Source organism: Elephas maximus, chromosome X (assembly GCF_024166365.1).
Source record: "Elephas maximus indicus isolate mEleMax1 chromosome X, mEleMax1 primary haplotype, whole genome shotgun sequence".
Classification (NCBI taxonomy): Eukaryota; Metazoa; Chordata; class Mammalia; order Proboscidea; family Elephantidae; genus Elephas; species Elephas maximus.
Window position 1 is genome coordinate 129695989 of NC_064846.1, and position 15676 is coordinate 129711664.

At 39.3% G+C, this 15676-nt stretch overlaps 1 protein-coding gene across 3 annotated transcripts in view; it reads left to right on the forward strand.

Annotated features, from left to right (window-relative positions):
• MAOB (monoamine oxidase B) overlaps positions 1-15676 on the forward strand; it is a 185425-nt gene that overhangs the window by 56870 nt on the left and 112879 nt on the right. Inside the window, exons 1-3 of one of the 3 annotated variants that reach the window (XM_049871293.1) lie at positions 2619-3059; positions 4335-4429; positions 7955-8092. In XM_049871293.1, coding sequence (XP_049727250.1) covers positions 4337-4429; positions 7955-8092 — 231 coding nt within the window. In that variant the 5' untranslated portion in view covers positions 2619-3059; positions 4335-4336. Of the gene's footprint in view, positions 1-2618; positions 3060-4334; positions 4430-7954; positions 8093-15676 lie in introns of those variants that run through there. The other 2 variants (XM_049871292.1, XM_049871294.1) reach the window with 2 other exon arrangements.

The window sequence follows — 15676 nt, forward strand, 5'->3', positions numbered from 1 at the left end:
CTAACTCTTATACCATTTTCTGTGGCACAAAATTGAAGCACAGAATCCTAATATTGCTACACACCACTGATTTATAGGTAGTTAAAATAATATGGGTATCTAATCATAATCAAGATAGTCATCACTTTGATGAAACCTTTTTCAAATGAACTGCTCTTGAAGAGATTCAAAATTTTTATGATTTTATAGCATTAGTATGCCAGTGGTCTTGTGTGCCAAGCTATGACTATTCATTCAAGGAAGACTCCCTGAGACAAAATACTATCAACCCTGCACTATTTGGAGGCAAAAAGCAGACGAGATGGCCTGTCCGGAGGCCTGTCAGGGGTATACACCTGATGTTTCTGAAAGTGCCAAGTGATATTCAGTTTATGAAATATTACATAATTGATCCTGCATACTAAATTCATGTTTAATTAGCTTTTTTTTTTAAAAGGACACAGTGATTATAAACTTGCTCCAAAATTGTTTCCAAAAGTTAGGTATTTATGTAAGAGAAAAATTGATGTTTTAAGATTTTTATATTTAGACATAGAGCAGAATGTTGTAAGACGTCAATCTTATTTTGAATTTTTTCCCCCTTTTTGTTCCGAGGATGGTGACTAAGAGTTCAAGTTTTGGATTGGACTCTGACCTTGGCATTTACTAATTGTGTAACCTGTGCAAGTCAGTGAACTTTCTCCAAGCCTCCATTTTTTTCTCATGTTAAAATGAGGATAATAATACCCCTCAGCATTGCAGTGAGGTTCAAATGAGCTATTGTGTGTAAAGCACTTCACACAGACCAAAGTAAGTTCTTAATGCTTAATGGTGGTGGGTGCTATTACTGTGAATATTTTCATTTTTAAACTGCTTTTGCACTTTATCGGGAAACTATTGTGTGTTTAAGCAGTGCCAATTACATTGGCTACTGTTTTTAGAGCAAATGTATTTCTACTACATGATTTTTTTTTTAAACACTATTACGTTTTTTAAACACTACCCTGGTGGCATAGTGGTTAAGTGCTACGGCTGCTAACCAAAGGGCCAGCAGTTGGAATCTGCCAGGCGCTCCTTGGAAACTCTATGGGGCAGTTCTACTCTGTTCTATAGGGTCGCTATGAGTCGGAATTGACTCGATGGCACTGGGTTTGGTTTGTTTTTTTTTAATTATTATTACTTTTTAACATTTCTAGACTTCCCAGAGAATGCAACATCTCACATCTTTTTGCTTCTACGGCAAAATTGTAGAGAGTTCCAATCAACATAGATTGGGAATGTTTCTTAGGAAACAACCCTCTTGTAAGCCAGAGAGGCTCTCTGTCATTAATTATTTGCTTATTCTTTAATTAGTCAAACCATTAGTCCCTTTACCATTCATCTCTAAGAAATCCCTGGAGAGCTTCCTCTTCTGGACAATCTTAATCACCTCTTATTCAGATTCCACCTCCTCAGTTTCTTTCAAACCCATTGCTATCAGTCGATTCCAACTCATAGTGACCCAATAGGACAGAGTAGAACTGCCCCATAGGGTTTCCAAGGTGGTAATCTTTTATTCTTAATCCAAAAAAATTTTTAATCTATTTTTTATATATATTTTTAATTGTGCTTTGGATGAAGGTTTACAGAGAAAATTAGTTTCTCATGAAACAATTAATACACATATAGTTTTGTGACATTTGTTGCCAGCCTTGCAACATGTCAACACTCTCCCCTTCTCTATGTTGGGTTCCCCATTTCCGTTCGCCCAGCTTTCCTATCCCTTCCTGCCTTCTCATCTTTGCCCCTGGGCTGGTGTACCCATTTAGTCTCATATACATGGTTGATCTACATGTATTATTGTTTGTTTCATGGACCCGATAATCTTTGACTGAAGAGTGAACCTCAGGAGTGACTTCAGGTGTGTCCGGGGTCCATTCTTTCAGGGTTTATCCAGTCTCTGTCAGACCAGTTAAGTCTGGTCCTCTTTTGTGAGTTTGAATTTTGTTCTACATTTTTCTCCAGCTCTGTCTCAGACCCTCTATTGTGATCCCTGTCAGAGCAGTCAGTGGTGGTAGCCGGGCACCATTTAGTTGTGCTGGACTCAGTCTAGTGGAGGCCGTGGTAATTGTGGTCCATTAGTCCTTTGGACAAATCTTTCCCTTGTGTCTTTGGTCTTCTTCATCTCCCTTGCTCCAGATGGCGTATGACCAGTGGAGTATGTTAGATGGCCACTCACAAGCTTTAAAGACCCCAGGCACTGCTTACCAAAGTAAGATGTAGAACGTTCTCTTTATAAACTATGTTATGCCAATTGAACTACATGTCCCCTGAGACCATGGTCCCCAACCCTCAGACCACGACTATAATCTTTATAGGAGCAGACTGCCACATATTTCTCTCGTGGAGCCACTGGTGGGTTCTAACTGCCAGCCTTTTGGTTCGTAGCTGAGCGCTTTAATCACTGCACCACCAGGGATCCTTCCTCAGTTTCTTAAAAAAAAAAAAAGCAGTTTCTTAGGCCCCCTAAAATTCTCTCCTTCCAAATTACAATGACTTCTCTAAGATATCTTCCCTAAGTGCAGGTATTGAAAAGCCAATTACTTTTCAAATCAATTTTTGTCAGTTGATGTCCATCAAACATTTTGAATACCGCTGCTATGGACTGAATTGTGTCCCCCAAAAATGTGTGTCAATTTGACTAGGTCATGATTCCTAGTATTGTATGGTTGTCCTCCATTTTGTGATCTGATGTATATATCCTAAGTGTTGTAAATCCTAGCCTCTATGATGTTAATGAGGCAGGATTAGAGGCAGTTATGTTAAGGAGGCAGGACTCAATCTACAGAATTAGGTTGTATCTTGAGTCAATCCCTTTTGAGACATAAAAGAGGGAATCCAGCAGAGAAGAGAGGGACCTCATACCACCAAGAATGAAGAACCAGGAGAGGAGTGTGTCCTTTGGACCCAGGGTCCCTATGCTGAGAAGCTCCTGGACCAGGGGAAGATTGATGACAAGGACCTTCCCCCAGAGCTGACAGAGAGAGAAAGCCTTCACCTGAAGCTGGCACCCTGAATTTGGACTTCTAGCCTCCTAGAATGTAAGAGAATAAATTTCTCTTTGTTAAAGCCATCCACTTGTGATATTTCTATTATAGCAGGAGTAGTTAACTAAGACAATCCCCATATGAACAGTAGTGGAAAATATTGTGAGGTATTTCCAACAAAATGCTTGCATATTGCCCTCTTTAAAGATTTTTTTTTTAATTTTCTTTTCATGATTTTTTAAGGCACGTGGGCATAGGGGACTCTATTCAGTGGTTTGATAAGACCCTGGTTTGTTTTAATAGCTGCTTATGTTTAGCATCAGATAAGAATGGGTAACTTCACTTACTAAAAGACAGTACCTTTTGTGGAATATAACATGCTAGTGTATACAAGTGATGTTATATTTCATTCTAAAGCCTTTTGTTTAAACCTTGGCATGCTCAGGCAGTGTGTCTGGGCTCACTGATAACAGCTGTTACTATGGCTGCATGTTATTTCATTTGTTGAACTGATGCTTGATAAGAGAAATGTCATTGAATTGTCTGTAATTTCAAATTTAAATAGAATTTTTTTCCCTTATGGAGGTAAAATTAGGACACAAGTTAAAAATCCAAGCCTTGTATTGCTAAATTAGGGCTGTACAATGTTTTGTACACTGTATGGGGGCTGTGACCTTTGGGGCCATTACCCTGCCACTCTCCAAAGGAGCTGGAAGCCCTGGCCCTGTACCCAGGAACAGGGGTCAGAAGGTGGATTAATGCCAATAATGAAATGTCAAATCAGCCTCTCTGAAAATGGATTTTCTCTTATAGGAAAGCCAATAAATGGTGTCTGAAGCCTTGGCTTTTCATTATGGCTTTTACCTTGAGCTCATATTTTATGTTGTGTGGATTCCTATCAAAGCACAAGATACAAGTGAGTTCTAAAAGCATGTTGATCCAGATAAAGTAAAAAATATCTTTGAATGTAATTTCTCCCTGTAGCAAAAAATTGGTAGATGCGATCAAGGGAGAGGATAGATGTGAGGCCCTGTGGAAAGCATAATGGCATAATAGTTATGAACACAGACACTGGAGCTAAACTTATTGGCTTAGCCACCTACTTCTTAAGTGACCTTGGGTATCTCTTTGTGCCACAGTTTCCTTAGCCATAAAATGGAAATATCAATAGTAGGTTGTTTCCATCTGTTTTCTATTTTGAATAGTGCTGCAATGAACAGGAGTGTGCACATGTCTGTTCGTGTCACTTCTGTGAATCCCTAGGATATATACCTAGGAGTGGAGCCTGTAAAGTATTTGATTCTAATGCCTTATTGTATTTTCTCCCAGGTATGGCAGCAGCCAAACTTCTCCACCAGTCTGGCTTGAATGTGGTTGTTCTGGAAGCCCGGGACCGTGTGGGAGGCAGGACCTATACCATCAGGGTAAGACATTTAGGGTGGGGTGAAGAAAAAGGGGGCCAGAGCTGGTTTTGCTTTTGTTTTTGGTTTGTTTTCCTTAAAAGTCTTGACTTTCACTTCACTCTTTCTGAGAGGGTAAAAATTAAAACATACTTTACATCCTCTCTCTCAAATAGCTTCTTTTTAAACTCTTTCTTCTGTCCCTTTTCTCATCTCACCTCATGATACTTGGCATCACAGAGTTGTGTGTGTGTGTAGGGGGGAGGATATAGGCAGTTGCGTGCATGTGTGTACTTGGAAGAAAAATATCAAAATTATTTGTACTTTCCATCTTTAACTTCAAACTTCAAGGCCTCGATAACACCAACACAATCATCCTAACCAACCACACTAAGTAAACTTTTACCTGGCTAATTTTCCTTCTTTCAGCTTGTTGTCATAATTTTTAAATGAATTATTTACCATTTTATAAGCACCTTTATTTCAGTTGCTAGTTAATTATGGCAATTCTGACAAAATTGACTAAAATCAATTATTTTCTATTCTATTGAACGTAAAACAAAGTAAAGTAGATTTCTCTGCAAGGGAATCCCTTACTTCCAGGTATTCAGGATTTGAATAATACAATTAGATGCTAAAAGTACAGTTTTATTCCCAGAGAGATAAGAAACATAAAATCTTACCTTTTGGAAGGTTTCTTCAATGATACATGTCTAGCATTTTATACCCATTCTTTATTTTTAGTCCTTTCCTTCACAATTGAATTTGTCCTCAACAAATACCTATTGAGTGCCTACTGTTTGTCAAGCATAGTGATCACCAAAGCATGACCTTGCCCAAGGAGTTCATAGTCTCCTGGGGGATATTGGCTTATTTACAATTATAATTACAGTTACAGTGGGGGTGGTATCATAGGAGACCTCCCCCAGTCTTGGGAACCATAAGGCTTTCTCCTTGAAAGCCTTATTTGTCGTAAACCCTGTGCCCTAGTTATTTGTGATTCCATGCAGTTCTTCAAACTTGCCCTAGTCCTCCTGTCTCTGGGCCATTTTTTTGTGCCCTTAAAATAAAAACCAAACCTGTTGCTGTCGAGTAGATTCCAACTTATGGTAACCCCATGTGTTACAGAGTAGAACTGTTTCATCAGGTTTTCTTGGCTGTGGTCCTTATAGAAGCAGATTGCCAGACCTTTCTTCCATGGAACTGCTGGGTGGGTTGGAACTGCTGGGTGGGTTTGAACTGCCAATCTGCCAACCTTTAGTTAGCAGCTGCTTGCAAGCCACTTGTGCCACCCTGGGACCTTGTTTATGCCATTATCTGCCCCTAAAATATCTCTTTTTACCCTTGTCACATGGCAAAACTATGTCCATTTCCAAGTTCTAGTTTACATCCCTCCAGGATATCAAACCTTCCTACTCCAGTCAGAAGCTACTTGCCTTTCTTCTGTGTTAATACCACTAATCATCTCTACAACCATGCCACTTATTGCATGTTGCCACATAGGTTCTTACCTGTGTACATCTTATCTCCTCTAGGTCTTGAATCTTCATATACTCCGCAACATCTGTACATAAGAGTGTTTTATACATAAAAGAGACTCGCTTAATATGACTGAGGGCTGAGTTTAAAAAAACAAAACAAAACTCTTCTTTCATTTATTCAGCAAATTTATTGGGCAACTACTATAGGTATTTGGAATACATCAGTGTATTAGTTTCCTAGGGCTGCTGTAACAAAATACTACGAACTGGGAGGTTTATAAGAACAGAAATTTATTGTGTCACAGTTCTGGATGTTAGCAGTCCAAATCAACACGTTGACCAGGCCATGCTTCCTCTGAAATCTCTAGAAGAAGATCCTTTCTTGTCTCTTCCACCTTCTGGTAGCCCCAGACATTCCTTGGCTTGTAAATGCATCTTCACAGGGCTATTTTTCCTCTGTCTATCTGTGTCTCTTCTCTCTTATAAGGACAGCACTCAGATTCCAAACAAAGTCACATTCACAGGTACCAAGGGTTAGTACTTCCACATATCTTCTTAGGAGACAAAATTCAATCTATAATGATCAATGAACAAAGATCCCTGCTTGTGAAACGTATGTTACTATTATTGGCTTAAAACAATAGAAATTTACTCTCTCACAGTTCTGGAGGCTAGAAGTTCAAATTCAATGTGTTAGTAGGGTCATGTTCTCTCTAAAGGCTCTAGGGGGAAATCCTTACTTATCTCTTCCAGCTTCTGATAGCCCAACTGTCTCCTGGCTTTTGGCAGCATGACTCTAATCTCTTCCTTCATCATCACATGGCCATCTTCCTTTTGGGTCTGTCTCTATGTTTCTTCTCCTCATCTTATAAGGACACCACTCATATTGGATTAGGGTCCGTCCTGCTCAAGCATGACCTCATCTTAACTACATCTGCAAAGGCCCTATTTCCAAACAAGATCACTTTCATAGGACTTCAACATCTATTTTTTGGGGACACAATTCAACTCATATGTATGTTCTTTTTGTGGAGATGGATAGGGAGCTAGACACTAAACAAAGTCAGAAAAGGAGGGCCTTCTCTGGTGTCCCTGATTAATAGGCTCTCAGCATTGCTTAGACACACTCAGGGACAGAGAGATTTTCTAGTCACTTCTTGGTCAAAGGTTACTCCCTAGTCATTGGAAGTGAAGCTGATTCAAAACCATATGGAAAAAATGATATTAAACATAAGAGTAATTTCAAAGATCCAAATTATGACCAAATATTCTCTAATGCTGTGTTTCAAATGTCTGGATTAGCTAACCACATAAGAAGTGATAATTTCCTTTCTTGCCTTTCCTCTAGCATTGTTGCTATTGTTGTTCTGTGCCTTCAAATCGATTCCTACTCATAACAACCCCATAGGACAGAGTAGAACTGTCCCTTACAGAAGTAGACTGACACATCTTTCTCCCGTGGAGCACCTGGTGGGTTAGAACTGCCGACCTGTTGGTTAGTAGCCAAGAACTTAACCACTGCACCACCAGGGATCCCTCCTCTAGCATTCCAAAAACCAAACCCATTGTTGGTGAGTCGATTTCAACTCATAGCAACCCTGCAGGACATAGTAGAACTGACCCACAGATTATCCAAGGCTGTAATCTTTACAGAAGCAGACTGCCACATCTTCTTCCCGAAGATAGGCTGATGGGTTCAAACTGCTGACCTTTCAGTTAGCAGCTGAGCCTTTTAACCTCTGAGCCACCAGAGCTCCTTCCTTTAGCATTAGGAGCTTAAAATTAGCCTGAGGTACTGAAAAAAAACAGCTCATAGCTTACAAATTCAAGGGGCTAAAAACTAAACTAAGCCATGTTGTGGTACATTGTGAAAAATGGGGCTCAGAAGTCTCTTGCCTGTTTTAAATTAATGGTTAATTTAATAACTGTTAAGTCCCTTGAATGAAGTGGGATTGAGAAGAGAATCCAATTTTCCACGGATACACCTCAAGGTTTATCTGTAGTCTGTGATATGCCAATTTGCTTATTTCACAAATATTTATTTTAATTTTTTTTCATTGAAAAACAGAACCAAAAGGTTAAATATGTGGACCTTGGAGGATCCTATGTTGGGCCAACCCAGAATTGTATTTTAAGATTAGCCAAGGAGCTAGGATTGGAGACCTACAAAGTAAATGAAGTAGAGCGTCTGGTCTACCATGTAAAGGTAAGCCTGGGCCAGCCTTTGAAGGATTTGAAGGCTTCTCTATGAATATTCCCATATATGATTTCTAGATCATTCTTTCAGAGAATCTTCTGCATCTCTGAATAATGCATATGTATTTTATAAATATATTTCAGCCATTCTGAGAATTTATTCATTCTTATCAAAGGGGAATTAGGTGAGAATTCTAAACCTATTTGGGAAGGTTATTGACGAGGTGATATCATTCGTTTGGTAAAAATTTTAACAAAACTAATAGAGAAACATTCGTGATTGGTTTATTAAATACCTCTATTTAAATACCTGGGACTGTTTCATGTTATACAAAAACTTACGTACAGTTTTACAAATACTGCCATAGAATTCACATTTTAAAGAGTATTTACAATATGTCTAATAGAATATTTTGTAAGTTTGTCATTGTGTCCTGTATATCAGCCAAGGTTACTCTTCTCTTGAGATTTGCATAAAAGTGACTCAAGTTCCAAATTCCATCTTTTGTGGAAGAGCTCCACTGATCTCCCCAAGATTTCTGTGAATTTACTGGGTCTCTCATTCCCATGATCATTATGGCTCATGGTTCTTACTTCCACCGACACCTATACTCATTCACATCTCATGTCCTGGGGCTCCTTTACTCCCTTTGCTCTATGTAAGCCCAAGTTCAAACTAGCCCTTTTGTCTTGATTTTCTTTAGACCACCCCATGCATTTATTTGTGTGCAGCAAATTTGACTGAAGTTTTGAGCAATGGAGGGGTTTTAAATTGCAGAAACCCAAACAACTTAGAACTGAATATTGGACATTCTATTTCTAACAACCCCCTGGACCATTGCACCTCTGTGGATTTCTCACTTGCCACATTTCTCTATGAATTCCAGCCTCTCCTCATGTTGCTGCTTGATCCTCAGAACCCCTCCCCCCATGTCTCTTTGATACTCTGTTTTCCCAACACCTTTGTCTTGGTCTAAAAAGTCACTGATGTTCTCAGGGCCACCTAACCTGGGTTCCACCCTGGAGTTCTACAGAAGAACTGGCCGAAGTTTTGAATTTCAGTCTTTTTTTTTTTCCCTATCACTTGTCTCAGTAGGTGGATGTGAGCAGCATAGAGACATATTTTCCCACAGGTGGAAATCATTCCTTTAGAAGACAGAAGAAACTAGAGACACTCAGGTTTTTCTTCTTCTTTTTTTAAAATTGTTTTATTGCACATCACAGATATTGCTTTTTTTACAAATTGGAGGTTTGTGGCAACCCTGCTTTGAGCAAGTCTATCGGAGCCATTTTTCCAACAGTATGTGCTCACTTCATGTCTCTGTGTCACATTTTGGTAATTCTCACAATATTTTGTCATTATTATTATATCTGTTATGGTGATCAGCGATCTTTGGTGTTACTAATGTAATTGTTTTGGAGTGCCATGAACCATGCCCATAGAAGAAGGCCAACTTAATCAATAAATGCGTATTCTGACTGCTCTGCCAACCGACTGTGCCCCTGCCTCTCTCTCTGTCTTCAGGCCTCCCTATTCCCTGAGACACAACAATACTGAAATTGGCCAATTAATAACCCTACAATGGCCTCTAAGTGTTCAAGTGAAAGGAAAAGTCGCATGTCTTTCACTTTAAATCAAAAGCTAGAAATGATCAAGCTTAGTGAGGAATGTGTCAAAAACTGAGACACACTGAAAGCTAGGCCTCTTGTGTCAAATAGTTAGCCAAGTTGTAAATGAAAAGTTCTTGGAGGAAATTAAAAGTGCTACTCCAGTGAACACATGAGTGATAAAGCGAAAGAGGCTTATTGCTGATATGGAGAAAGTTTTAGTGGTCTGGAGAGAAGATCAAACCAGCCATAACATTCCCTTAAGCCAAAGCCTAATCCAGAGCAAGGCCCTAACTCTCTTCAATTGTATCAAGGCTGAGAGTTTTTTTGAGAGAGGTGAGGAAGCTGCAGTAGAGAAGTTTGGAGCTAGCAGCGGTTGGTTCATGAGGTTTAAGGAGAGAAGCTGTCTCCGTAACAAAGAAGTGCCAGGCGAAGCAGCAAGTGCTGATGTAGAAGCTGCAGCGAGTTACCCAGGAGATCCAGCTGACTGATGGAGGGGGCTGCGCTAGACAACAGGTTTTCAGTGCAGAGGAAGCAGCCTTCTACTGGAAGAAGATGCCCTCGAGGACCTTCATGGCCAGAGAGGAGAAGTCAATGTCTGCTTCAAAGCTTCAAAGGATTCTCTTGTTAGGGGCTAATGAAGCTGGTGACTTTAAGTTGAAGCCATTGCTCATTAAAAAATACATATATATATATTTTTTAACCATTCTGAAAATCCTAGAGCCCTTAGGATTATGCCAAATCTACTCTGCCTGTGCTCTATAACTGGAACAACAAAGCCTGGATGGCAGCACATCCATTTACAACGTGGTTTACTGAATATTTTAAGCCCCTGTTAAGACCTACTACTCAGAAAAAAAGGTTAGTTTCAAAATATTACTGCTCATTGACAATGCACCGTTCACCCAAGAGCTCTGATGAAGATGTACAAGGAAATAAATGCTGTTTCCATGCCTGCTAACACAACATCCATTCTGCATTTGTAAAGCTATAGGTGCCATAGGGTCAGTATGAGTTGAAATCGACTCTACGGCACACAACAACAACAACATAAAAAAAAATAGCTGCCATAAATACTGATTCCTCTGTTGGATCTGGGCAAAGTAAATTGAAAACTTCTGGAAAGGATTCACCATTCTAGATGCCATTAAGAACATTCGTGATTCATGGGAGGAGGTCAGAATATCAACATTAACGGGAGTTTGGGAGAAGTTGACTCCAACCCTCATAGATGACTTTGAGGGGTTCAGACTTCAGTGGACGAAGTAACTGCAGATGTGGTAGAAATAGCAAGAGAACTAGAATTGGAAGTGGACACTGAAGATGTGACTGAATTGCTTGAATCTCATGATAAAAACATTAATGTATGAGGATTTGCTTCTTATGAATGAACAAAGAAAGTGGTTTCTTGAGATGGAATCTACTCTTGGTGAAGATGCTGTGAACATTGTTGAAATGACAACAAAGGATTTAGAATATTACATAAACTTAGTTGATAAAGCAGCAGTTGTATTTGAGAGGATTGACTCCAATTTTGAAAGAAGTTGAGTAAAATGCTATCAAATAGTATCATATACTACAGAGAAATCTTTTGTGAAAGGAAGGGTCAATTAATGAGGCAAACTTCATTGTTGTCTTATTTTAAGAAATTGCCACAGCCACCCCAGTCTTCGACAACCACCACCCTGATCACTCATCAGCCATCAATATCGAGGCAAGACCCTCCACCAGCAATAAGATTACAACTTGCTGAAGACTCAGATGATAAAATTATTTTTTAATTAAGTTATGTATGTTGGTTTTTTTTAAACATAATGCCATTGCATACTTAATAGATTACAAAAACAAACAAACCCACTGCCTTTGAGTCTATTCTAACTCATAACGACCCCATAGGGTTTTCAAAGCTGTAAATCTTTATGGAAGCAGACTGCCATGTATTTCTCCTGCGGAGCCACTGGTGGTTTCAAACAGCTGACCTTTCAGCTAGCAGTCAAACGCTTTACCACTGCACCACCAGGGTTTCTTAATAGACTACAGTATAGTGTAAACATAACTTTTATATGCATTAGGGAACAAAAAATTCGTGTGACTCACTTTATTGTGATATTCGCTTTATTGCAGAAGTCTGGAACCCACAATATATCCGAGGGTTCACAATATTTGTTGCTTCAACATTTTTCACGTGTACGATTCAATAAGCCAATTACATCAATTCTGTTGTGCAACCATCTCCAATTTGATTTACGTAGAAGTTTTTACACCCTTATATTATTTTTGGGAGTGCCTGGGTTGTACAAATGGTTAATGTGCTTGGTTGCTAACCAGAAAGTTGGAAGTAAAGGTCCACCCAGAGGCACCTTGGTGATTTCTGAAAAATCAGCCATTGAAAACCCTATGGAGCACAGTTCTACTCGGACACACATGGGGTCACCATGAGTCCTAGTCAACTCTATGGCAACTGGTAACTGGTAATATTGTTTGTGGGTGATAATATCAAGGATAAACAACAGATCACACCTTAAAGCAGGAAGTAAACATCTACCCAATTTGGTGTAATGTGGGTAAAATGTCTCCGAATTTATAAAGAAATGCTTTGGTTGACCTTAAAATTTCATTTTATTAATCTTTTCACTTTGCTTTCATATGTGTCTAGAAAAAAAGAGACTCGTGAATTAGAAATAAAAGTTAAGCATGGTGATACTGTGATTTATTGGACATAAATCAACAGTGCTTAGCAAATTTCTTTTGTTGGGTTCCTTGCTTTTAAATGTAGGCCATGTTAACCTATTTCTTATGACTTCCTTGTCTGACCTGTAAGACTTGCAGGGACTGACTTCCCAGAATACTAGAATCTTTTTTTTTAGGTTTCTCCCAGCAAAATAGGTGATCAGAGATTATATTCACTTTTCTGTCTTTGTGTTTGCTGGGTTTCTCTTCAGTTCAGAGCTCTGCCGAAGACACCTTATTTTTCATGTTAATCTTATGACTGACATTGATTGAGTTCCTTGTTTGAAAGAGATTGTTCATAGCCATCAACTTTAGAAACGGTGCTACACTTAAACTAGCTTTTTACAGTGATCGCCAAATGTGCTGCTTTTTTAGAGTATTTCAAACAATCGATGTGCAGCTAAGAAAATACAAGTAATAAAGCAGTATCCTTGACTGTGATACAGATTAAATGCATATACCGAAAGTGCTCTTTATAACACTTCAAATTAAAATAAATGTTTTTTTATGTTATTACAAAAGTAAAACATGTTTGCTATAAAAAAATTTGTTAGAAGACATGGGTAAAGAAAAGAAAATTTTGAACTCCTCCATAATCCTTCCTAGAGAAAATCACTCTAAAATATTCTCTTAATTTATGGATTTTTGTATTCCTGTGATTGCTCTTTTCTGACCTCTGGTGGAGGAAATGGTCAGTGTACTTTAAAATATTATATACATATGCATATGTGTGTATGTTATATGGAGTCCCTAGATGGTGCACCGTTAACGGGCTCAGTTGCTAACCAAAAGGTTGGAAGTTTGAGTCCACCCAGAAGTGCCTCAGAAGAAAGGCCTGGCGGTCTGCTTCTGAAAAATCAGCTGTTAAAAACCATATGGACCACAGTTCTATTTTGTCACACACTGGATTGCCATGTGTCAGAACTGACTCAATGGCAGCTGACTGGCTGGCATATGTTGTATATACTAACTTACCAGTATCTTTAATTCTCACTAATTATGAAACAAAAGTTTTTGGAATATTGATAAAGGTGCTAATTTGACGTCCTTGTGGTCATATTCAGTGAAAAGCTACAATAAATACTGATAAAGACCTTATAGCTATGAATTCCCCCTCAAATTAAATACTCGTTCTTCACCATCACCACCACCATGTCTTTGGCCACATGTCATTTTTCTTAATTTTTAACCTGTAAAAATCATCTTGGATGGCTGTGTCCATTTCCGGAATTACTGACAAGAACTCTGATGTTCTATCTCCTACTACATGCCAGAGAATGTGGTTGAGAAATTTGTCTCCTCTGTAATGGTAATCAGTACTTTGTACGTGGACATTACTTTCTACTATTTCTTTTAATATCTACTCTTCCCCCAATCCAAATTCATGAAAACATATAGGTTCTTATTTCTTCAGTGGACTTATGTGTATTTCTTAACCAGAAGCGTAAGAGCATCAACTGCGTTACTTTCCATATTTTCATGTCCTGCTCTTCAAATCAGCCTGTTGAAGGGTGTCTTAGTTACTTAATAGTGCTGTGACAGAAATACCACAAGTGGATGGCTTTGAAGAATGGACATTTATTTTCTCATGGTTTTGGAAGCTAACAGTCCAAATCAGAGTCTTGGGTATGTGAATTCTTTCCTTGTCAGTAGCCCCAGGGCTTTCCTTAGTTCCTTGGCATTCCTTGACTTGTAGACAGGTCCTCACATGTCGTCTGTCTTCCCTGTATGTGTATCTTTGTGTCTATTCTGGTCTCCCTACAACCCAGAAATGATTAGGTTTAGGGTCCATCCCCACACTGGTATGATCTCAACTGATTGATTGATTACATTACATTACATTAGATCACATTGTGGAAAGTGATTACATCACATTACATCACATTACATCACATTACATCACATTACATCACATTACATTACATTACGGAAGGCAATCTGCTCTACCCAAGGCCAATGGATTTAATCAATAACTATTACATGACAGCAACTAGATTAGTGTTTGGCCAAACAACTGAGGACCATAGCCTAGCCAAGTTTATGTATAAAATTAAACATCATCCTTAATGGAAGGTAGAGTTTTATGTGTGGCCTTAATAACATTAAGCTAAGGGACTTGAACATACTGGTTGAAATTGAAACTGACGAAATGGAGCTACCCAGAAAAGGGGAAGGATAGAGTACTTCATGATAGGCTAGTTTCCCAAAGAAAGGGTATCTTTCTTCAAGAGAAAGTGGCTCCTACGATAACCAGTTCTCTGGTAGCTGCAAAAGAAATGGTCTGCTGATAGATGGGACGTGTTCAATGGTCCTGTAACAAACCAAAAACCAAACCAAACCCATTGCCGTCTAGTCAATTCCGACTCATAGCGATCGTATAGGACAGAGTAGAACTGCCCCATGGTGTTTCCAAGGAGCGCCGGTGGATTTGAACTGCTGACCTTTTGATTAGCAGCCATAGGTCTTAACCACTACACCACCAGGGTTTCCGGCATCCATAAAACCTATACCTGCTGTGGTGAACAGGCCTCTATACTGTCTGGCTCAGGTGTGTTGGCAAGGTTTGTATCTACTGAGTGGTATTCACTTTTTTTTTTTCTTTTTTCACAATTATGGGGTTTATTAGGGAAGTAACAGTTACAATTCAGGCTCAAGAACACTCAGGATACAGTTCTTTTATCAGGATAGCCTCTCCCCAGCTGTACTTGCAGGCATACCTCTCCCTGGCCCTCAGTCTCCGCCCAAAGGCACTCAGCTTTCTCTCTCTGTGGGACGCCCACCTTGCCGTCTCCTGCTCTGGCCTCTCCTTCCTTGGTGGTGGTGAGGTCCTCCTCCTGCTCTAGAGTTGGCTCCCTTTTAAGGCAAAACTGACCAATCCCCTTCACCCCTTGGTAGGCCACAATTACCCTATCACACAATCACCTGGGTGGGAGTTACAAGACCATGGTTAGAAAGGCTACACAGAGAAGTAATTAACGACACTGCAACTATCCGAAGGCAAGGGGTAACTAGAGGGGGACATCCTTGTGACAGCTTTCACTGCAGAATGTACCCCCTTTTTTTCTAGCTGCCGTTGAGTCAACTCCAACTCATGGCGACCCCATGTGTGTCAGACTAGAACTGTGCTCCATAGGGTTTCCTTTTTTTTTAATTTTTATTGCTCTTTAAGTGAAAGTTTACAAATCGAGTCAGTCTCTCATATAAAAATTTATATATACCTTGCTATATACTCCTCGTTGCCCTTCCCCTAATGAGA